The 25,604-nt window shown below is 44.3% G+C and overlaps 1 protein-coding gene across 2 annotated transcripts in view; it reads right to left on the reverse strand.

The window, feature by feature from the left end:
• Positions 1-11,834: 11,834 nt before the first annotated feature.
• CENPC (centromere protein C) overlaps positions 11,835-25,604 on the reverse strand; it is a 72,055-nt gene continuing 58,285 nt past the window's right edge. For both annotated transcript variants that reach the window (XM_077814833.1, XM_077814834.1), the window contains one exon: positions 11,835-12,099. In XM_077814833.1, coding sequence (XP_077670959.1) covers positions 12,057-12,099 — 43 coding nt within the window. In that variant the 3' untranslated portion in view covers positions 11,835-12,056. The remainder of the gene's footprint in view (positions 12,100-25,604) is intronic.

The following is a 25,604-nucleotide window of genomic DNA, read 5'->3' on the forward strand; positions in this document are numbered from 1 at the left end:
GGGTCTTACCTGTGTTCATTCTCCGTCCTCTTTTGGGGGTAGTGAAGTGTGGGGGAGTCTCTCAAACCTGCAATTAAGAGCCCTGAGTCTGCATTATAAATACCAAGCTGGCTGTCTCTCACAACTTGATTTCCTTAGGCTCTGAATTGGTCCAAGACCTGCTTCTACTGGAATAAATGTTAAATGTGCTGAGAAGAGGCTAAAAGAGCCTTATTTTCATGTCTTATGTTTGGCAATAGTCAACCACGGGAGCTCCTGACCTGTTGTTACTAAGTGCTTGCCATACTGCCCCTGCAGATCTTAGGCACTAAGTTATGGTATGTTTGTTTCTCTCATACAGGGCAAGCGAGAAAGATAGCAAGAAGGACCAGAATCTGAGATCACCACTCTGAGCAGGGGCAGCTCTCCTCCAAGACAGTATAAATGGAATGCTCCTCAGACAATATTATAAGCTGTCTCCCTGGTCACGTTGTCGAACCAGAGCCGGACTCTATCTGGGCCCCTGTAAGGATGTTAGCTGTCAGAGGGTGATGCTCTCAGCTCTTGAGTATAAGGCAAAGTCTGGCCCATACTCCCTGCCTGCTGGTTTTGGCACGGCTCTTCCGTCCCACTGTCAGCTGCAGATTGTTACTTTATTAAAGAGGAAGACTAGAGGGGAGAGTGGCCTTCAAATACAGAGGTGTGTGTATAGTCCAGCACATGCCTCATTACCAACACCACAGGCAGGTGGAGCCCTGGAGTCAGAATGGAGGATAAGGGAAAGCCTGATGCAATACCAAAGGAGACAGCCATCAAACTGTAATTGTGTCCACCTAGTCTTATCACTCTGCTTTCACATAATAAAAAAGCTCCCCCATCTTCTCAATTCCTCACATTACCAAGCCTGTGGTCCTGGTGTCCTGTGCATTCTAGCTAGGTCTCTCTCACACAGACAGTGTACAAAATCCAATTCAGAATAGTTAGCGAAGGAATATCTTTCATATGATACCCAATAATTATTTCGTTACAACTGCTTATTACCCATGAAACACGAATCTTGTTTTTGCGAGAGCTGAGTCCCAAGAGAAAGCAATCAGACCATAGCACTCCAGTGTACTTCAATCCAATGCAAACGATATAGTGGCGTACAGGAGTGGGCAGATCTGATTTAAAACCGGATTAGACAATAGCACTGGGAAAACATACTGTAAGGGCCAATCTTGAACTGCAAGGTGTATGGGTAAATGTGATCTCAAGTAATAAATCTCTTCCTTCTCTATCAGACAACTGAGCAGTCCCGAAGTCTTGCCTGGTGTGCTAAAAGGAGTGAGTTGTTTATCTCTATCATACAGCAGCATGCCTCAGAGAAGTGCAGCTCCTCCAACAAACATGTTCTGATGGCTCCCCTAGGGATGGCCAATGGCCATTATAACCCTGTACTATAATTAAGTCTCCTGTGTGCACATGTTGTACAGAGCAGGGTAAAGCATTGGTCAGATTCTTGTTTAAACTAAGGCCCTTTTACTCTTCTCTGCCAGAGTAAAAGGGCATTTGTGTGAATCAGAATCAGGCCCATATAGTCTTGTTTTCTGTGTAATATTACTCAAGAAAATATGCAGTGCTTTTAACAAGTGGAAGAATTTCCCTCACTCTGAATTTGAAACCAGTTCAGCCTCCTACCCTTTTGAGCCCTGTGAAAAGCATTCCTTTGGACTCCTTGCCACTTCTCAATCCCCATCCTGTCTAGTGGTTTCTGACCTTTCAATGGGTGACAAGAAAAACATGAAGCAACAGGATTGTGATCCCTTGAACAACTCTGGAACCACATACTGGAGGAAGGGCCAAGACGGGCTCCCTGCTTCCTAATGAAGCAGCCATACCTTCTGCTTTTAGTTCAACGCATTGATCTGACCCAAGTAATAGAGAATCTGTTTTCTCTTTTAAGAGTTGCTATCCATGGAAGAGATTTTCAAAGGTGCCTAAGGGATTTAGAAGCGCAAGTCCCATTGATTTTCCGTGTTTAAGGGATTTAGGCCCATAAATACCAGTGAAAGAGCCTTACGCTCTTTGGAAAATCTCCCCCTAAAATGTACAGAAATGCAGAAAACCCTTGTCTATTGCACTTAGTTTAGATATTGGCGTTTGCAGTTACTTAGTGCTAGCGTAGTTGTGACGAGGGCAGACAGCAGGCAGGCATTCCTGCTGCTTGGCTCCTCTGAATCAGAGAAGAGTGGCCAGGGCAACCCCTCATTCTATTGGCAACTAAGTGCATATTCTGCACCAGTTCTGAGCTCTCTAGTCAGCTACCAAGGAAAGGGCGCAGGGCTGTGTCCATGCCACTGCTCAACTGGTAGCTCCTTTTCAGCCAAAAAAAAAAGAAAAACTTAATTGCTTTCTGCACTGCAATAGGACTAACAATATCACATTGCAATGAACAGCAAAGCTCATTAATAAACATGCAATGCGGGGGGAAAATTCCACTGAACCTCCTCCAGCTCATTAAATCCGTAGATGTTTGATGGGCATTAAAACAAAAGTGGGAGGCTGAGTGTAGTGCTGGTGTGGCTGGCAAACAAACAGACAAACCTCACAGCCTCCACCAAGGAAAAGAAAAGCAATTACATATGACATTTAAAAAAATATATCCTAACATACAGCATTAAAATATTTCATGATTAATTGCTTCAGAATAAAACAAAGGGAACACAGCACTCACTTCTCCACAAAATGGCATTAAGAGGAACACTTTTATCAGTGAGGGTAATTAAACACTGGAACAGATTACCAAGGGATGGGACAGGTTCTTCATCATTTGGAATCTTTAAATCAAAACCAGATGTCTCTCTCAAAAATATGCTCTAGTTCAACCACAAGTTATGAGCTCCACACAAGAATTACTGAGTGAAAATCCATAGCCTATATTACGCAGGAAGTCAGATTAGATCAAGTGTTCTCCACCAGGGGGTTGGGACTAAACAGGAGTCAAAAGAGGCAACCACTCTGCCCTTCCCATACTGCTAAGTTGGAGGGGGTCCCACAATAAAATGTCCATAGTGGGACAGCCAAAGGTTGAAAACCCCTCTACTAGCTAATCGTAAGCTTTAAAAAAAGAAATAGTTACTAACCTTTCCATAACTGTTGTCCTTCAAGTTGTGTTGTACATGTCCATTCCACTGTAGGTGTGCGTGTGCTTCAGTGCACAGTTGTTGGAGAGATTTTCCCTTCGGGGTACCCATCAGGGCATCACAAGCACCCTCTGCTGCCTCACACACCGTGCACAGGCTTAAAGGGTAGAGCTGCTCCTGACCCCTCTCTGTTCCTTCCAACCAGCAAGACCCCGATAGACAGGGGAAGAAGGGTGGATCGTGGAATGGGCATGCACAACACACCTCGAAGAACAACAGTTATGGAAAGGTTAATAATAGTTTCAAGTGATTGCACATGTCCTTTCCACTATAAGTGACTCACACACAGTCCCAACTGGAAGGGGGATGTGGGGGGCTCGGAATCTAATTGAACAGGGACTAGAAGTCCATTAGTCCAAATTTAGCATGGTCTCTAGATTATTAGGAGATGGAGTAGAGAAAAGTAAATGTATGACCTGATGACCAGGTTGCCACTTTGCAAACATTTAATATGGGAGCATGACCCATACAGGACACAGAGGCTGCTTGGGACCTAGTCAAATAATCCAATGCTCTATCCAGAGACTTCACATTAGCCAATTGGTAACATAGCTGAATACAACTGGATATCCAAGACAAACTCCTTTGAGTGGATACAGAACAGCTGTTCATTCTGTCTGCAAATGCAATGAACAATTGAGTTAAAGACCTGAAAGGTATAATACGATCTAAATAAAAGCTAAAGTTTTCTAACATCTTCCGTATGCAGCCTCTCCTCACCTTGATGACCATGAGGCTTTGGGAAGAAGGTCAGCAAGAAGATTGTTTGGCTAATATGAAAACTGGAAATCACCTTGGTAAGAAACTTTGCATGATAGAATCATAGACTATCAGGGTTGGAAGGGACCCCTGAAGGTCATCTAGTCCAACCCCCTGCTCGAAGCAGGACCAATTCCCAGTTAAATCATCCCAGCCAGGGCTTTGTCAAGCCTGACCTTAAAAACTTCCAAGGAAGGAGATTCCACCACCTCCCTAGGCAACGCATTCCAGTGTTTCACCACCCTCTTAGTGAAAAAGTTTTTCCTAATATCCAATCTAAACCTCCCCCACTGCAACTTGAGACCATTACTCCTCGTTCTGTCATCTGCTACCATTGAGAACAGTCTAGAGCCATCCTCTTTGGAACCCCCTTTCAGGTTGTTGAAAGCAGCTATCAAATCCCCCCTCATTCTTCTCTTCTGCAGGCTAAACAATCCCAGCTCCCTCAGCCTCTCCTCATAAGTCATGTGTTCTAGACCCCTAATCATTTTTGTTGCCCTTCGCTGGACTCTCTCCAATTTATCCACATCCTTCTTGTAGTGTGGGGCCCAAAACTGGACACAGTACTCCAGATGAGGCCTCACCAATGTCGAATAGAGGGGGACGATCACGTCCCTCGATCTGCTGGCTATGCCCCTACTTATACATCCCAAAATGCCATTGGCCTTCTTGGCAACAAGGGCACACTGCTGACTCATATCCAGCTTCTCGTCCACTGTCACCCCTAGGTCCTTTTCCGCAGAACTGCTGCCTAGCCATTCGGTCCCTAGTCTGTAGCGGTGCATTGGATTCTTCCGTCCTAAGTGCAGGACCCTGCACTTATCCTTATTGAACCTCATCAGATTTCTTTTGGCCCAATCCTCCAATTTGTATAGGTCCTTCTGTATCCTATCCCTCCCTTCCAGCGTATCTACCACTCCTCCCAGTTTAGTATCGATGTCTTGATGTCTAAGGTAAACTTGGTCTGTGTAGAAAACAGTGTATGGAGGATTTGATACTAATGACTTCAATTCCCCCACTCTCCTGGCCAACATACTGGCCACTAAAAATGCCATCTTCACAGAAAGGTGCACCAGAGAGCAGGTCACTAGAGGCTAGGAGGTAGCGGGGGGGACCCATCAGTGTCATTCAGGCTTCATGGGGGAATAGGATTCTGCACCTGCGGAAATTGTCCAGGCCTTTTAAAAATCTTACAGACATCAGATTGGAAAACAGAAAGGGGTTATCAACAGGTGGGTGGAAGGCCAAGACACCTGCTGGGTGCACTCTGATTGAGCCGATAACCAATCCTTGATGGTTTAGGGACCAAAGATAGTCCAGTGTGTGCTGAATTGAAGTGAGGACTGGGAAAGCCTCTTTCAGTCTTGACCAGTCACAGAACCTCTTCCATTTAGCCAGGTAAGTACTCCTAGTTGATGGTTTTCTACTATTTAGCAACACCTCCTGAACTTCCCTAGAGTAGTATTCCTCCACCCATGTTAATCATGAAACCTCTAGGCTGTCAGGTGAAGGGTCTGGAGACTGGGATGTAGGAGGTGGTCACGATTCTGTGAAATCAAGTCTGCATGAAGTGGAAGTGGCAGTGGAGGACTAGCTGAAAGGTCTAAGAGCTCTGAAAATCAATGCAGACAGGGCCATGGTGGGGCGATCAGTATAGGATGAGCCTTGTCCTGCTTGACCTTGCACAGAACTTTGGGCAGAAGAGGGATTCAGGGGGTGGGGGTGGGGAGAAGCGTACAGGATTTCCTCTGACCAGGGCAGTAGAAAAGCATCCATCAATGAACCCGGGCTGTGGCCTGTTCGGGAGAAAAGCTGGTGACATTTTCTGTTGACTTCTGTTGCAAACACGTCCACTCAGAGAGCTCCCCAGAGTTGGAAAAACAGATCTTATGTCTGGGCACAGAGATCACTCGTGGTGCTTGATAAACAACTACTCAGATGATCTGCCATTTTATCCTGGGCCCTTGAAAAGGTAAGCCGCTTCCTGAAGTATAAAGGTGGCAATGCAGCAGTTCCAAAGTAGAATGGCTTCCCGGCAAAGCAACCAAGACCAGGCACTGCCTTGTGTGGCATAAAACAAGACTGTTGTATTGTCAATCAGAACTCACAAGTCCCTTCTCTTGATGTGGGGAAGGAATGCCACGCAAGCTGATCAGATAGCTTGCAATTCCCTGATATATATAGGCAGACTGAGATCTTGGGGAGAACAGAGACCTTGCTTCTGCAGGAGACCCAAGGCAGCCACAGCTAAGGTAAGAGATTGTGCAAGGGAACTCCTTTGCAGACATTCCCGGATCTGTCCACCAGTCTAGGGACGATAACATTTGAATCAGAATATGAACTATTATGTCTATGTGGTGCTTCCTTGGAGCGTACGCCTCAGCCAGCCCTGCAGCAGTCTGAAACACAGCCCGGCATACTGCAATAGTGCACGCTGCCACATGCCCCAGCAGCCTGAGGCAGTTTCTGACTGTGGGGGCGTGGGTAAGCTCTTAAGTCTAGAATGATGATTTGCATAGTTTGAAACCTTGCCTCTGGTAGTAAGGCATTGGCTGTCGTGAAATCCAGGACCACTCCAGTAAATTCTGTTTTCTGTAGAGAAGACAGGACTGACTCCTGAGTTGATCAACAGGCCAGGCCCATCCAATGTGGAACAGATTATGTCTACGCTGGACAACACCTGTGACCTGGATCGACCTTTTATTAGCCAGTCATACAGATAAGGAAAGACGTGGACTTCTGACCGCTGAAGGAATGCTGCTGGCACCACCATACACTTTGTGAATACATGAAGGGCAGCATTGTGAACTGATAGTGGGAACCCACTAATAGCAAATCATAGAAATTTCCTGTGTCCTTTAATTTAAGAGCAGCAGACCAGTCCCCCAGCTCCAGGAAAAGAATAATAGAAGCTGGAGTGACCATCCAGAATTTTGATTTCTTTAGGAACTTCTTTAACTCTCTTACATCTAAAATAGGCCTGACACCCCCTTTGCTTTCGGGATCAGGAAGCATAAGGAATAAAAACCCTTTCCCATGAGCAATAGAGGAACCTGATTTATAGATCCCACAAGAAGCAGCAATTGTATTTCTCACAACAAGAGTTTCATGAGAGGGGTCCCTGAAGGAGGATGGGGAAGGGGATGGAAGGAGGGGTAGAATTTGAAGGGCGTATCCCACTTCTACCGGATGCAAGGAAACTATTGAGGGGGGAAACACCCACGGGTTCCTAAATGGCCTGATACAGCCCCGATCTCCAACTATGTGCAGCCCAACGGTGTATTCAGCATGCCCCATGCTGGAACTGAGGCTGAAACCAAGGCGGGGAGGTACTGTATGCCGGTTGGTGGGAGTAGTGAGGCGGAGACACATAGGAGCTCACTTCTGACTCTGACGAGCCGTACTCATCGGTACCGGAGACGCAGGCTAGGAATCAGAAGGGGGTGCTGGCAAGATCATTTGCGGCTTTCCCTTAAATGGTACCATCTTAACTGGTAGGCTAACGGCTATCCGCTGGTCCCCGGTGATGAGGATGCGAATCTGCTGGCGTCAGTGCCACGCAAGACCCCAGGACTGTTGGTGAAGGTGGTACTGAGAGTCACTCTCTCTCTCGCAGCCTCAGAGGCCTCAGGCTTACATGGAACCAGGAAAGTGTTATAGTCCTGTGATACCAGAGTCTGAGGCAATGCTGACAATGGAACTTCAGAAGTCATCTAAACAGGCCAGTACTGGGCTCTGGAGTCAATTAACTCCCCTGCACTCCCGAGACTGCCTCCTTTTTGAGCTCACGATTTTTAATCCTTATTTGAGCTCAGTCTCTTTGAGTACCTGGTACCGAGCATGACTTGTGGTGCTGCCTCTTTGGCACCAGTGACACTGAGCTGCCTCTTGGTACAGCACGGCCAGAGACGCTCTGCTAACTGATGCTGCAGCACTCAGGACCCGGGCCAAGGTGGACAGTTTTGATGGATGCTGGAGTGCTGATTCCAGACACAGATACGTAAACTTGGCTGCCCTGTCCTCCTTTGAATGGGACTTAAAGCCCTTACAGACGCTGCATCTGTCATTTACCTGAGCCTCCCACAAGCACTTAAGGCAACTGGAATGAGGGTTACTAATAGGCATTGCCTTAACACAAGAGTGGCAGGGCTTGAAGCCTGGAAACATGGCATATCTCTGGTACCAAGACTGGTACTCAAACTAGGTGCCAGAGATGCTCAATTTTTTTTTAAATCTAAGCTGTACTAACTACTCTAACTACACAGATTCTTTTACAGCACGAGAAGAGAACTGCAGAGGCAAGAATGGGAGCTCCGTCCCAGGAGACAGAAAGGAACTAAAGGGGGTCAGAAGCAGCTTGACCCTTTGTGCCTGCAGGTGGTGTACAAGGCAGCAGAGGGTGCTTGTGCCACCACGACAAGTACTGCGAAGGGAAAAACTCTCCAACTGGTACTCGAGCACACGCATCTACAGTGGAATGGACATGTGCAACCACGCAAAGAAGAATCTATGCATCTAGATCCCAGGTAGCTTTTAGAAAACCTGATTAACTCTGCTCTCTAATTAGAAACCACTACACAAAGGGGCTATTGTGCAGATCTGAAAGGGACAAATTAAGCAGTTAAGTTCCATGTTAGCAGAACATTGTAAGTGCCTTGATTTTGCTCAGTGATCAGTGCTATTTTAGTTATTTATTGTTTTTAATAAAATGCTGTTTAGGAAAGTTGCATCTGCTTTTATGTCCACTGTATTATGACAAGAATATCTCTTTCCAGTAACAAAGCACACACAGCACTAATGCAGGAGTATCATAAAATGCACTGCATTAAAGCATTAGAGTTGTGAGAACATCCGTCTTTGCAAAGGTTAATTCTTAATGGTATCTAAAAGGGAGGGAGAGGAAAATGAAACCAAATGCAGAACGATGCTAGACAGGGGAAGAGTCATACCAAGGTTATAAGGCTATAATATTCTGTTAAGGCAGCTGATCCACATCTGAGATGGATGTCTGAAAAAAATGTGACAAGTACAGGAGATCAATATGCACGATACTGGATCACAAGATCAATTTTATTGGACTGCAGTCCTACTATGAGATTTATGACTGGATCTAATCAGCATAGGAAATGCACGTTCAGATTTTTCAGCTCATAGTAGAGAGGAGACCCTCATATGAGATCTGATAGTCCATCCCCCTACAGTGCAGGACTGTTCCCTGGAGTATATTCCCCACTGCTTTGATCACGCCTTGATAATTAGACACTAGATAATGGACAAAATTTTCAAACATGCCTACATGACATTCCTTTTTCAGATATGATTTAGGCACTTTGGAACCTAAGGGGTTGTCTTTACTGCAGTGTCAGCTGGAGCTATAATTCAAATTTTGCCCTTAACCTGACCCCTGTTCACACGCACAAGTCTCTAGCTCAAGTTAAGTGGTGCTTTAAGCTCGAGCTAGCTAGCCCATCCAAGGGGATTCAGCGGGGATTGGGTGGAGCTCCAATGCTGCTGAAGCTTGAGCTAGTAATGCAGTGTGGATCTTACTCACCAGCTGCTAATCCAATCACTGCGTAGCTCCACTGTTGTTTTGCAGTGTGGCTACCGACTCTGCTCTCCCTTGAGCTTGGCTAGATCCAGTGGAGTAACTTGAGTGTACTAACTGAACTGTCGCGGTGAATTGCAATGTGATTTAGGGAGACAAGGTGGGTGAGGTCATATCTTTTATTGGTTTCCCAAACCTGAAAAAGATCTCTGTGTAAGCGTGAAAGTTTGTCTCTCTCACCAACAGAAGCTGAGCCAATAAAAGATATGACCTCACCCACCTTGTCTCTCTAATATCCTGGGACTGATAGGGCTACAACAACATTGCATACAATGGGACTTAGGCTAATTTTGGAACTGGGAATTGAACGCTTTGGAAAATGCTACCCTATGGGAGTAAGTTAACCCCTTAGTGAACAGACTGATTTATTCTGATTTGATTTAGTCAGATTTGAAAACACTATCACCTATCCTTAGTTTACTTTCCATAATTTCTTATTTTTAAATTTTATTTTGATCAAAAAACATCGGAATTCTTGATTCTGTACATTGGATAAGCAACTCAAAATTCAGCTAATTCATCAGAACAGTACTTGTAATAGGTGTATTAAAATTACTTCAGCTCATGGGTGCTGTATATTTTCACACAAGGAAGTCACCCCAGCTCTTTCTCCAATTTTTTATAATGTATATACTTTATTTTAAGCAAGAAGCCAATTCTCCACCTGTGTGAGAGATCCATCTCACAAAGCTAGGCTTTAAGAAATAAAGCACATCCTCAAGGAGGCATGGTTCCTCACCACTGAAGTCAATGGGAGTTTTGGCAATTACTTCAGTGGGAGTGAGATCAGGTTCTAACAGCACTGGAACGGCCTTCGCCAGAATTATGCATTGAAAGATTCTAGCTGGCAGGAAGCCACAGAGATTTTCCTGTGCAGTGTGAATGGGGGTGATCTGGGCACTAAATTAGTTTAGAAAACCTTGCCGAAGGCCAGATTCCCACACGCTTCTCTACATCTCTGTCTAGCAGAGGTCACCCTGTTCAGGGTAACTTTCCTCTCTTTTCCCCCCATTCCAAAAGCTTTAAGGTTTCTCTCTCTCCCCCCACACTACGGTACATCTACACTGCAATGCTGGGGTGCAACTGCAGCTCACACAGACATACCAAGGCTAACTTTGATTAAGCTAGAGTGAGTACCAAAGCAGTGAAGCTGTGACAGTATGGGCTTCAGCACAGGCTGTACAAGCCCACCCAGAACCCTACGTAATTACTTGGGTAGCTAGCAGGCACTGAAGTGGTGCCTGAGCTCCTGCTGCCGTGGTACCTGAGCTCGCTCAATAAAAGCTAACCCAGGTATAGCCACATGAGCTGCAATCGCGTTCCTGACTGCAGCGTACATAATCCTAGTTTGTCAGTGCTGGTCCAAACTCCCAGCTCTAATCCCTAGCCAACGCTGCCTCAGAAAAGAGCACCATCTTCTTATAAACTAAGAACCGTAAAGATGTTTTGTTTCAAAAACACAGCAGTATTCACAGCTTACCTGAATCCAATTCAGATTTTAAACTGCTCTGGGGAGACCTATTTTTATGACCTATAGTAAAGATTTCTGAGAAGCTGAGCTTCTTGCTGTGGTATTAATAATAGATCTATGCAGATTGATATTCCTGGGAGATAAAAGGAGAGGAAAAATATTAAAAACTGATGCTTCTGGCAAATGAAAAACTAATGGATCATATTTTCCGGAGGGGAGGGGAGGTGCTTTCATTTTATTTCACTCTGATAAGTGTCTGAGACCTGCCACAGTGGGTAATGCTCAGAGATCACGGTCTGCAGCTAACAGAGAACATCTTGAAAACAAAAGATGCTGAAGGAGATGCAAGTGACCCGTCAGGTATTTCAAGATGAGAGTAGCAAATGCACAGGATTATGCAGCAGGCTCTAACTAAATCTGTAACCCAGCTCAACAATAAGAAGAATCCTATGAAGCTCACCTTTCGGTGTGGGACTCTGGGCTGCTTGTAAGACACATAAGACCACCTAGATTTCAACAGCAATTCAGCAAAACTAAAATCACAACATTTACAGGCAGGATATGCAAAAGTGCTCTGCACTGGCCTAACTCCACTCCCACTGAAGTCAACAATCAAACTCCCTTTGGCTTCAATGGGAGCAGTTAGAGCAGTGAGAAGCACTTTCGATGAAACCCCTGAAAAGTTTCACCCGTGTAGCTCATATTTTAATGAATGTTACAAGTGAGACACTGCCTGTTATCATACAAACATCTGGATTTTTCTGAAGAAACCCCATAAAGTGCCAGAAAACACATTCTTAAATGTGCTATAAAAGTGAAGAATTTAAGGCTCTGATTTACCTTATTTACTCTTTATTGATACAAAACCAGAAATGACTCGTGTGACCACAAATGGTTACATAAATTTACAACATACAGCTGACAAAGAGATCTGTGTCAATGTCCACGAAACAATATATTCCCAGACCTGAAGAGAATTCCAGCTGAAAAGTAATTACGGACTTCTTTAGAATCCCCCAATATCCAACGTAAGATGATCTCCAATTTGCTGGACAGGCTATGAGGAGGAGGACTCATTTAATGAATGTTCTATAATTGGCCTGAAATACAAAAAGCATGGAAGTTAGTTTATTCAAACTAACAGATCAATCTTTCAGCAAAAATTTACTGCTCCCCCACTTGCCCATATCATAACCTAAAAAAAGCCAGTGGACAGCAAGGCAATTTTTATTCATAACAGCACGGAAACACTGTCCAGATACAAAGGTGATTTTCACACACACACACACACACACACCCCCTTTACACTAAAAACAGGCAGATTAGCCTCTACCAGATTAATGAAATCTGTTAAACCTATTCATTTGACATCTCCAAGATCTTATGGTTCCCTCAACCACTACGTCAGTTGTCATTACAAAATCACTCCTTGCTGTGACACTGCATTTTATCTATAAATGTTATTCATCTGCTGCTTTATTTGGTTGATTATTGTGACTTTATGTATATTGTGTAGTCACAGCAAAAATTATTTGAAGAGCAGAAATTACTGTTAGAACTTTTAGTACACATTTTAATGCACAGTGCTCACTCTAGATGCACTATGTTATGTGGGGGAGTTTCAACGAGATGCTGAATTTTCAAACTGTTCTAAAATCCCCATATATAATCAGACTGAAAACTGCTATACTAGTTCTAGGCCTGGGGTAGAGTTTGTGGCGCAAGTTTGGAGGCATTTGATCAAAGCGTTCCTAAGATAAAATGACTTATTTAACGTTTTAACTTTCTTCTAGTGCTTTTTTTGCATAGAGATCAGGGGAGGGATTTAAAGGCATTACCCACAAAACATTTCACTGGACTTTCCCTGCTGAGATCTAGAGTCCAGGACCAAGAACCAGCACCAAAATATAACAACCTAAAATGTATTAGATTTTCTTTTTAGTTCTGTAAAGTTTCACTGGGTTGCTCTGGGATACATATGAGCTCCATTAACCACCACTGTTTCATATGCCTACTGGAGCGGGAGGCAACTTACATTTAGCTTGCTTTGCAAATGGAAGTTGCAGAATCACTTGTAAAGCTGCTGGGATTAGAACCCAAGACTCTGATATGAAAGACAATTTAAAAAATTATGGCTGACTGTGCCAGAGCTGAAGTACCCTACAGCAATACTCAGAGGATGTGATTCTGTGTATTAAAGGATTCAGGATGTTCAAGAAATTAAATATGGCCCATGTCCCTGTGGCTGAGACAATGGAGTGAGCAAGGCACAGAGGATTGTGTTCAGAGGTCTACTCCAGACTTCCTTTCTGATGTTAGGAAGTCACCTGAACCAGAATTTTTAGAGGTGGTGGAAATCGCCTTCTGGGGTCTGTATGGAAAACACCACTCCACAACCCCATGAGAGGTAGGAAAGATGGTCTTGTGTTTAACACACTGGACGGGGACTCAGGACTTCTCAGTTCAGTTCCTGGCTTAGCTTTAGTCAATTCACAATCTCAATGCCTCAGTTTAGAACCAGAAGGCTATTTTGGCTCTTCAGGGGACTGAGCGTTTTGGCTGGGTTTGGTACAAGGAGCCTTCCAAAGCTGTACAGAGATTCTACATTGGGAATCACCCCCTGCTCTAAGTGAGGAGCACTCTTTAGAGGTCCTGGAGGGCACCAGGAAGACACAGGACGGACTCTGCAGGTCTAGGGGCCAGTGCTGTGCTTGGTGTAACATTTTTAGATTAGCAGTGGTTATTAGGCTGTCTTTTGATGAAATGGTGGCACTTAAAGAGCCATTGTCTTTGCAAGCTCTCCTCAGCATGAGTGCCATTTAAAGCTTATTCTGCAGCCTCTCTAAAATCCACAGAAGTCTGGCTAACTGTCCCCTTTCAGTCATGCATTTCGCTTCCAATTCTCCTTCCCTTAAATTCCTCCCTCCAGACATAGCGTCCTCACATGCCCTCCTGAAGTTTATGGTTACCAACAGGAAGAGACCTGCTCTAATTGTGACAGGTGGAGAAGAGACTCAGGACTTCCCAGTTCCCTGTCCCTGGGAGAAATGGAAGCCATACAGCACTTTCCCTCTACCAGGAAACCCCTGAGGGATGCAGCTGCACAGGTCCCAATGAGAAGGGATTCCAGGGCTCCTCTTCTCTGCCACTACTGGGCAAAGGGGAGTGCAGATGACCCACCCCCCAGCTCGACTCTGAGGTGAAGTGGGCACGGCCCAGCTCCTCTTCCTCCCAGTGTTGTGGCCAGCTTGTAACTGATGTCCTTGCAGCTTCTCCACCACTAGCTTCTTTTTTCCTATTGGTCACTCAACCCCACCGGGTGGGCATGGAGAGGCCAGGAGAGGAGGTGCTGACAGATGAGGAGAACTAGGGAAGCACCTCCTCCCCAGCAGTCATGCCCTCCCTCACTACCCCAACTTTCTGAAGGGGCAGAGGGAGGAAGAGGGAGCGTGTAAATTCACTTGCTAAAATGCTTGTTGACATGGAGTTACAATTGCAGGGACAAAACAGGGCCCTGTGCTCTTCCAGAATGTCAGAGTTTGAATCCCAGAACCAAAACAACCTAGAAAAGCTGCAGGAAATGCAGACTTAAGGTGACACTTCCCACACAACACAATCACATAACTCTTCACCCATAGGAATACAAACAGAAATTGGGAAGGTCACAGTACTTTCCTGTCCCTGCACACAACCCCAAACCAAGACAATTATTCATAGTCCAATTGATCCTCAAAGTGCTTTGTGCATCAACAATCTGAGAAGTATTTGCTGCTTATTGGCAGAGACCACACAAATGGACAAAAAATGCTAAGGGAGACATAAGATGCTGTGACCTTCCTAAGGACACCTCAGGGAAGGGACCATAGGGGTCAGAGATTTTTTCAAAATGCCTATATATGATTTAGGAGCTGGCCTGTGCCCAAATCCCACAAATTTCTGCACAAGCTTAACCCTCTTCACCTGTGCAAAGGTAATGCCATCAGTGGAACTATTTATGTATGTAATATTAAGAATATGTTTAAGTGTTTGCAGAATCAGGCCCCCTAGTTTGTTGTAAAACAGAATATAATAAATCACAAATTAGAGTAAGTAAATCCAAGAGATTTAAAATCAAGCTTGGCACTTTGTCGTACACTTATTTAGAATACAGAAAGGTAAGGACATTGAGGCAATAATTCTGATCCCCCAAGTGGATAAATTACAAAACCAGAATTGGATTGTTTTGAGGAAAACTGAGGTGCAAACTGTATTATTGCTATCGTACAACTCTAATTGCATTTTTTTTTTCATTTTCTGTCAGGTTCAGAAAGCAAAACAGGTTCTTCGTTTTGTATCTGGAGAGTGTGGTTAGTCTGGCCATTCAATGACCAAGTTATTTTACTGAAGCAGAAGACTGAAGTAGAGTAAAATGACATCTAGCCTAGACTGATTGGATGAGATTGATCCACCTATACTTTCATTTGGTTTATTTAAAGTTTAACCAATACGAATCAGACTAGATCACAATGGTCCCTTCCTGGCCTTGGAATCTATGAGCTCTAAGGAGATCCTGACCCAAAAATACAAAAACAAAACAGAAACAAGTAGTAAAACATAAAAGTAAACATTCAACATGATCAAAACTTATTTAGCTCTTAAAATATACTGAGCCTTATTTATAAGTTAAAATATTTGTTCAGCTATGACACATGGGTATTAACTTATTCCCACAACTGCCAAGGCGCCTTAGCTATGAATTTTCATAGAAGTGTTCAACAAATTCTAGTTACTCAAAAAGCAAGTGTTTGCATTTACCAATATTAGTAAAATCAGCTACAATAATAAATGAGGGTACATTTGCTGGGTGCAGCATGACCTCTGCAATTATCACGTAATTGTACTTTATGGGCCAATACTGGGAGCCTCAGACTTTCCTCTCAAGGACCTTCCTTCAGCACTTTTTCCCTGCCAGGCTATATAATTAGTCCTACCTCATAAGCTTAATTGTAAATTTGTTTTGATTAATTAGCCCCAGAGCTGACTTGGCATTTATTGAGACATAAGGGAGGGTTCTTGGTCTATTCAATGTACAGACTACTGCACCCTAGGGGAGTCCCCCCGTCAGTAATAAAATTTCACAAATTATGTTTGAAAAACTTTTCTATATTTAATTAACTTTAATTTCTTAAAATTGCCCATTTTGTGCTACAATGAAGGTGAGGTTAGCATAAAGGAAGGATACAATTTATCAAGTTCAGGTATCGTCTTCTGTTGCCTTTATGGAATAATCACCAGTTGAACACTGCCTTTTGGGTTGTTGATGAAAAAACTCATTGCTCCTACATGAATAATGTAAGAACTAGTAGAAACCCAGGACAGGGATCTAAGTTACCATGGTGGCTATGTTCTGTTGAAAATGGCAATGGAAATATTTCACTTACAGTGTCAAACTCTGTGTTCTGCTCTTCCATTTCAATAAACAGAGTTCCATTCAATGGCATATTTGACTTTGAAGAATCTAAAGAAACTGGTTTTCTGCAATCTTACCATAACAACTTTACCATCTTACTTAACTCTTGACAATGTTTATATTTTACTTTAAAAAAAACTATTTGTGACTTTGGCCCATTCAACTGCTTCTTTCCTATCGCTCCCTTTGATTTTAGGCATGTTGGTTTAGGTACGTTCATATACTGATGGTTGATAATCCCTAAACTCTCTTCATAAAACTGCAGTATTGAACAGGAGCTTTCATGTTTACTACAGTTAGAACAAGAAACCACCAACTAGTGAATTCCCAAACTTACTTTATTCATACACCACCTTCTTAAAAAGAACTGTTGTGAAGTTAACAGAACATTCAGCTGACATACAACCAATGCCATAAAAATACTTTTATAACTTGTCTCCTATTAGGCAGAAAGAACCGTCATGTTATCACCTCCATTTTAATTTTTTTACAGTTAAAGTCTTCATTTCATTTGAAATTAAAGCCTAATGTTTCTAGGATGTGTTATATTTCTGTAAATATTTCAGAGTAACATGTTCAAAATGAAAAAAGGAAATGGGGCGTAGCTGTAGTAGGAGGCTGTATTAAGACTATCAGAAAATACTGTTTCAGAGTAGCAGCCGTGTTAGTCTGCATCCGCAAAAAGAAAAGGAGTACTTGTGGCACCTTAGAGACTAACAAATTTATTTGAGCATAAGCTTTCGTGAGCTACAGCTCACTTCATCGGATGCATTCAGTGGAAAATACAGTGGGGAGATTTTATATACACAGAGAACATGAAACAATGGGTGTTACCATACACACTGTAAGGAGAGTGATCAGGTAAGGTGAGCTACTACCAGCAGGAGAGCTGGGAGGGGGGAAACCTTTTGTAGTGATAATTAAGGTGGGCCATTTCCAGCAGTTGACAAGAACGTGTGAGGAAGGGGGGGGGGGCGGAATAAACATGGAGAAATAGTTTTATTTTGTGTAATGACACATCCACTCCCAGTCTTTATTCAAGCCTAAGTTAATTGTATCCAGTTTGCAAATTAATTCCAATTCAGCAGTCTCTCGTTGGAGTCTGTTTTTGAAGTTTTTTTGTTGAAGAATTGTGACTTTTAGGTCTGTAATCGAGTGACCAAAGAGATTGAAGTGTTCTCCGACTGGTTTTTGAATGTTATAATTCTTGACATCTGATTTGTGTCCATTTATTCTTTTACGTAGAGACTGTCCAGTTTGGCCAATGTACGTGGCAGAGGGGCATTGCTGGCACATGATGGCATATATCACATTGGTAGATGTGCAGGTGAAGGAGCCTCTGATAGTGTGGCTGATGTGATTAGGCCCTATGATGGTGTCCCCTGAATAGATATGTGGCCAGAGTTGGCAACGGGCTTTGTTGCAAGGATAGGTTCCTGGGTTAGTGGTTCTGTTGTGTGGTTCCTGGTGAGTATTTGCTTCAGGTTGAGGGGCTGTACACTTCAGGTGGGCCCTATGCTACCAGCTCTCCCAGCTATCTTCAAGACACCACTGACTTCCTGAGGAAACTACAATCCATCTGCGATCTTCCTGAAAACACCATCCTAGCCACTATGGATGTAGAAGCCCTGTACACCAACATTCCACCCAAAGATGGACTACAAGCCTTCAGGAACAGTATTCCCCCCCCCCCGGGGGGGGGGGGGAAGGGTCCAATATCGCCAGTGGTGGGAAGGGCATAGGTGGTTCCATCCAGGGGTTTACATACCACGGGGCAGGATCCTGAGAGTAGGATGAGGTAATTTTTCTGTGACTTCTATTGATTGGGGTCTGAGGATGGGAGATTTGATATGGTGAGCATTTCCCCTGCAGTCTAGCTTCCTCATCACTGGATGAAGGCTGTCCAGACCCTGACTGAGCATTTGGAGAGAAGCAGGCATTAATTATGGGTGACTGCAGGATGGGCGACACCAGCAGGTCCCTTGACTGTGTAAACTGTAGTGCTGGAGCCCCTCTGTGAGGTGAGGGCTGTGCAAGCGGAATCTGCTATGAAGAAAAGTTCCTCTGCACCAGTGTCCTAAGCGTTGTTTCACTGCTGGCCAGCCCAGCAGGTGCCGGGAGAGCAAGAACAGCCCGCGGGGGGTCAGGCCTATCAGCCTGTGTTGGCACCGCGACAGAAACGGTGCCGAATGGTGCCATATGAGAGGCAGGCAACTGGAAGCCTGAAGCTTTGCGGTACCGCTGCAGCCGGGTTTCGCGCAGCGTCGGAGGAGCCCAGCACGTCAAAAGTGCTCAGCCAGGGAAGCGCCGGGAGGGAGGCTGTAGACCCGCCCAGGGAATTCTTTTCCCGCGGGTGAGAGAAGGTGCCATTTTTTGGACTTTTTTTGTCCTTCTTTGAGGCGGGGGGGTTGTGGTGTGCAGCGGAGCCAGAGTCGGCACCCGGGTCTGAAGCTGACCCTAAGGATTTCTGGAGGAGGAGCAGTTTTAGTCTCAGCTTCGTGTCCTTCCGTGCCCTAGATTTAAGCTTGCTGCAGTGGGCACGTTTTGGGAAGGGATGTGGGAGTCCCCCAAACATTTTATGCATTTTGAATGGCCATCCGACAGCGGGATGGCATCATTGCAGGTAGAGCAGCACTTAAAGCCTGGGGAGCCAGGCATGTCGGAAGCGGCTGCCGCTGACAGGAATAAAGAAAAAGTATTTTTTTGAGAGAGAGAGAGAGAGAGAGAGAGAGAGAGAGAGAGAGGTGGAAACTAAATACTACTGGTAACTAACTAGAAAGGTAATTGTAACAAAGGGAGAGAAAGTCTCCAATGAGTCTGCTGACCTCTGTCTCAGGCCAGGGACAGTAGAGAAGGAACTGAGGAGACCAGTCGCGCTCATGAACTATTAAGGTACACTCAGAGCGGGGGGGCAGGCTCTCCGCATGCACAACCAGTATGAGGACTGCTGTAAAAATCTGTGAGCGAAGGCGCAGGGATGCATCAACACCTGGAGTGGAGTACCCACAGGGACATCTCTCAAAGAAGAGCTGTATAGACCCAACATTGCACAAGGTCATGAGAGTAACCTGGAGTCTTAAAGGAGATGTCGATGTTTTTATTTAAAAGATACAAGTCTCATCTAGCCTTGCAAAAACCTACTGAGAAGAAAGTCTTCAACTTTATAGTATAAAATTTGTTTTGGGGTATTTGGGCAAATAAATGAGGCTCAAGCAGAGAGCATTTCAGTTGGCTGCCCCCAGACCTAACAAATGACCACGACACCAGAGGAAGCATACACACACAAGAGATTTTACTCAGTGTTCTTTCACAACCAACCAACAAAAAATGTCTTTGTCCACAGGCAAGTGTCTGGTTCAACAGATCAGGAATGAACAAGGATCAATCTCTGTTGCCACACTAGTCTGTAAACTGGGCCGTCCTTTACTTCAGAGTAAACTGGTAAGTTGTTCCTCTTTCTCAGGTGAACAAACTACAAAATGAACAGAATACACCCAGACCCTTACTTAAACAAGACACTTTATTCCAGAGGCTTATATGATGCACTTGAATCAGTTTTGTACCACCTGGGACTAAGGGTATGTCTTTACAGTGGCATAGAGACTCAGAGCCCAGGTCAAGTGACTTGGGTTCACAGGAATTGAACTGCAGAGCTAAAAATAGCTGGAGCCTGGACTCTGAGCCTGAGCTCCAGTCCAAGTGGGAAGGTCTACACTGCTACTTTTAGCCCCGCAGCCCGACTCTTGCAAGTCCAAGTCAGCTGATGTGGACCCAGACTCAGCACAAAGCAAATAAATCAATCATGTTAGAAACTACACTGGGGCATAACATGTTTTTGGCTTTAGCTCTTGATTAGTTTTTGTAAAATGTGTTAAAAATTTAAGGCTTCAAGGCTGTCAGTTTGTCAGCAGACCAGGCACATCTCTGGAGGCATCAATGGAATAACACACTGTAATGCCATTGTGTCTTTTTCATGCCCATGATATGGATGTACCACATCCCGCAATAACAGAGAAGTTCAGTACCTTCGATCCTTGATCTCTCTGCTAAGCCTACCAAAACTATGATATGGATGTGCCCAAGAAAAAGTAAACTGATGTCATCATTTCATCTCATACCTCAAAAAGTACAGCTAACAGAGAACACCAATCTTGTTCAATACTAACCTGGCTCATATCTGAACAAGTAACTTACTAGATAAAATGCTCTGTATTCTATTACCTAACTAGAGTCATCCAACCTCACTTTTATATAGCATTATACAATAGACATCATTATGGTCTATCAAGTAAATAAAATGACAGGTTGTCCTATTTCCTTGGATAAAGTTATTGTACCATGTAAATGACGTGCATTATACAAACCCCCCAAAATAGCTGAATACAGATGCTGAACTAAAAAATAACTGTGCTTAGAGGTCCACCTACTGGAGTATATCGGAAACATTTCATAGAATCATAGAATAACAGAGTTGGAAGGGACCTCTGGAGGCCATCTAGTCCAACCCCCTGCCCAGAGCAGGACCAATCCCCAACTAAATCATCCCAGCCAGGGCTTTGTCAAGCCTGACCTTAAAAACTTCTAAGGAAGGAGATTCCACCACCTCCCTAGGTAACGCATTCCAGTGTTTCACCACCCTCCTAGTGAAAAAGTTTTTCCTAATATCCAACCTAAACTTCCCCCACTGCAACTTGAGACCATTACTCCTTGTCCTGTCATCTGCTATCACTAAGAATAGCCTAGATCCATCCTCTTTGGATCCACCTTTCAGGTATTAAAAGCAGCTATCAAATCCCCCCTCATTCTTCTCTTCCGTAGACTAAACAATCCCAGTTCCCTCAGCCTCTCCTCATAAGTCATGTATTCCAGTCCCCTAACCATTTTTGTTGCCCTTCGCTGGACTCTCCAATTTCTCCATATCCTTCTTGTAGTGTGGGGCCCAAAACTGGACACAGTACTCCAGATGAGGCCTCACCAATGTCGAATAGAGGGGAACGATCACATCCCTCGATCTGTTGGCAATGCCCCTACTTATATATCCCAAAATACCATTGGCCTTCTTGGCAACAAGGGCACACTGTTGACTCATATCCAGCTTCTCGTCCACTGTAACCCCTAGGTCCTTCTCTGCAGAACTGCTGCCGAGCCATTCGGTCCCCAGTCTGTAGCGGTGCCTTGGATTCTTCCGTCCTAAGTGCAGGACTCTGCACTTGTCCTTGTTGAACCTCAACAGATTTCTTCTGGCCCAATCCTCCAATTTGTCTAGGTCCCTCTGTATCCTATCCCTGCCCTCCAGCGTATCTACCTCTCCTCCCAGTTTAGTGTCATCCGCAAACTTGCTGAGGGTGCAATCCACACCATCCTCCAGATCATTAATGAAGATATTGAACAAAACCGGCCCCAGGACCGACCTTTGGGGCACTCCACTTGATTCCAGCTGCCAACTAGACATGGAGCCATTGATCACTACCCGTTGAGCCCGACAATCTAGCCAACTTTCTACTCACTTTGTAGTGCATCCATCCAGCCCATACTACTTTAACTTGCTGGCAAGAATACTGTGGGAGACCGTGTCAAAAGCTTTGCTAAAGTCGAGGAATAACACGTCCACTGCTTTCCCTTCATCCACAGAACCAGTTAGCTCATCATAGAAGGCAATTAGATTAGTCAGGCATGACTTGCCCTTGGTGAATCCATGCTGACTGTTCCTGACCACTTTCTCTCATCTAAGTGCTTCAGAATTGATTCCTTGAGGACATGCTCCATGATTTTTCCAGGAACTGAGGTGAGGCTAACTGGCCTGTAGTTCCCAGGATCATCCTTCTTCCCTTTTTTAAAGATGGGCACTACATTAGCCTTTTTCCAATCTTCTGGGACTTCCCCCAATCGCCATGAGTTTTCAAAGATAATGGCCAATGGCTCTGCAATCACATCCGCCAATTCCTTTAGCACTCTCGGATGCAACGCATCCAGCCCCATGGACTTGTGCACGTCCAGTTTTTCTAAATAGTCCCAAACCACTTCTTCCTTCACAGAGGGCTGGTCACCTCCTCCCCATGCTGTGCTGCCCAGTGCAGTAGTCTGGGAGCTGACCTTGTTCATGAAGACAGAGGCAAAAAAAGCATTGAGTATGTTAGCTTTTTCCACAACCTCTGTCACTAGGTTGCCTCCCTAATTTAGTAAGGGGCCCACACTTTCCTTTGATTTCTTCTTATTGCCAACATACCTGAAGAAACCCTTCTTGTTACTCTTAACATCCCTCGCTAACTGCAACTCCAGGTGTGATTTAGCCTTCCTGATTCCATTCCTACATGCCCGAGCAATATTTATACACTCATCCCTGGTCATTTGTCCAATCTTCCACTTCTTGTAAGCTTCTTTTTTGTGTTTAAGATCAGCAAGGATTTCACTGTTAAGCCAAGCTGGTCGCCTGCCATATTTACTATTCTTTCTACACATCGGGATGGTTTGTCCCTGTAACCTCAGTAAGGATTCTTTAAAATACAGCCAGCTCTCCTGGACTCCTTTCCCCCTCATGTTATTCTCCCAGGGGATCCTGCCCATCAGTTCCCTGAGGTTGTCAAAGTCTGCTTTTCTGAAGTCCAGGGTCCGTATTCTGCTGCTTTCCTTTCTTCCTTGTGTCAGGATCCTGAACTCGACCATCTCATGGTCACTGCCTCCCAGGTTCCCATCCACTTTTGCTTCCCCTACTAATTCTTCCCGGTTTGTGAGCAGCAGGTCAAAAAGAGCTGCACCCCTAGTTGGTTCCTTCAGCACTTGCACCAGGAAATTGTCCCCTACACTTTCCAAAAACTTCCTGGATTGTCTGTGCACCGCTGTATTGCTCTCCCAGCAGATATCAGGATGACTGAAGTCGCCCATGAGAACCAGGGCGTGCAATCTAGTAGCTTCTGCAACTTGCCGGAAAAAAACCTCGTCCATCTCATCCCCCTGGTCCGGTGGTCTATAGCAGACTCCCATCACGACATCACCCTTGTTGCTCAGGCTTCTAAACTTAATCCAGAGACTCTCAGTTTTTTCTGCAGTTTCATACTTGAGCTCTGAGCAGTCATACTGCTCCCTTACATACAGTGCAACTATTTCTAGTAATAGACTAGACAAGATTTATAAATGTAGGACTACATTTTTCAAAAAGTGCTTGATTTTCACAACTACCAGTATGTTTTCCAATTCTGCTTTTCCTTCTCCCCTAAAGAGAAAATTTTCCATAAACTATATGTCCTTAAAGCCAGTTTTATGTGCATTGCAATTCTTGTTTTAGGAACTCAGACTCCCTTTTCATGGCATACTGTGGGACCAAGGAAACATCTACTCCTCCACTATCACTAGTTGGTTTAATAATGTATTCCGTTATTTATCTCAAAATGAAGTCTGTCCAAGGAAGATTAAACTAAGTCTGTGGGCAGAACAAGAAGGTACAGATGTCCACTGAAGAGTCAAGGCACCTAATTTGGAGATATCTGCACACCTTCTCCAAACTCTACACACTAGACATAGCAGCTTTGGCTGGGGCTGCATTTTAATAGAATAGCTAGCACCAGGATCATAAGCGAGCACTGCTACTTAAATAAATAAAAACCAGACCTTCTGAGACCTCACTTAGCTCAGACTTTGTTCTTTACAAGCTTAAGTGCCTTTGTTGCTTGTGTTAACTCAAACACATTGGGCTTTCTTGTTAAGGAAGCTACTGGAAGGCAGCTACCAACTTCTCCACTCCAAACCCCCTCTTTCAAAGGAATGTTCTTGGAATGTCCAAGCACTTTTGCAGATAGCTTTGAAGTTAGTTAGCAGCTGACAAACCAAATACAAGGTACTGTGAAGCCAATTCATCTTCACTATTTTCATGTGTGCCAGAAGTTTAGCATAACAATCACTACCAAGACTTTCAACAAAGTGATTCACAGGTAGTGGGTCCTCAAACAGCTTTCAACTCCTATTCAGCTTTTTCTACTTCCTCCTTTTCCTGTGCAATGGCAGAGGTAATTCAGAAAAGGGAGAATATTTGAATAGTTGTGGTTTATCCTTATCTTAGGCCGTAATGAAACTTGACTAGCCTGGGAGGCTAACGTTATCCACACCATCTGCTGTCTAGACACTTGGCTTCAGGAGTACACTGTACGTTCATGATTTTCCCAGAGGTCCTCATTACTATCGAGGAAGTCATGGAGCATAGTAGAGGTAAACGTTAAGAATTCTAATGTGGTTGGCAGTTGCCATACTATCAAGGTAAAAGATGCAAGGTAAAATAAAATACCCACATATTCAGAACGAACCACTCATTCTGTAGTCTTCATATATAGCTGGTCTAGAGGTTTATATGAGACCACTACCCCTTTGAGGCAGTGTAAGGGGCCAGATCTGTCAAAGGCCCTGGTGTTTAATCAGGCCTCCTGGCTTTTCCATGAGGTGCTGTTTGAGATACAGTTCTCCAGAAATTTGCATTCTCTTGAATGACCAGAAGATACTGCACGTTTCTGTTGTGTCACTCATCCAGGCACAGCAAGCACTGTGCGATCAGTGGGGGGGGGGGGGAGGGAGAATCTTCAACCTGGTGAGGTCATATCACTAGATTTCAGACTAACTACTTAAAATGAATACAAACTAAGTAGTGGGTACTAAACTAATACTAACAATCTTCAAAAACAACAGAGAAAACTCACTGTAATGCAGTACCTATAAAGTAAACTGCACAGGGATCTCCGACTCAGGCTGCAAGTAGTAAGAAGGAACTGGGGGCACAAGGGCAGTGCAACCCTTTTACATAGCCTCAGGAGGGGGCCTGAGGTGGCACAGGGCACATGCACCACCCCGACAGGTACACAAAGTTCTCCAACTATGACACACTGAGCATGTGCACACCTGAGTCCAACATACACCTGCAAACACTCGAAGAACAACTATTGGCATTAACACTAGCTCTGCTGGTAATATTTTAACAATGCACTAACAAACATTTTGTGAAGATAATTAAACTGCTTATTGATAGTGAAGCAGTCTTAACGCTAAATGGATCAAATTCATACAGAAGTACTCTAAATATGTGCCTAGACAATTAAAATGTCTTATTTAAACCATGGCAATCTGATAAATATACAAAGCAGGAGTGTGCCTAGTAATTCAGTGACTCCCTTTGAT

The sequence above is a fragment of the Eretmochelys imbricata genome, chromosome 4, assembly GCF_965152235.1.
Source record: "Eretmochelys imbricata isolate rEreImb1 chromosome 4, rEreImb1.hap1, whole genome shotgun sequence".
Classification (NCBI taxonomy): domain Eukaryota; kingdom Metazoa; phylum Chordata; order Testudines; family Cheloniidae; genus Eretmochelys; species Eretmochelys imbricata.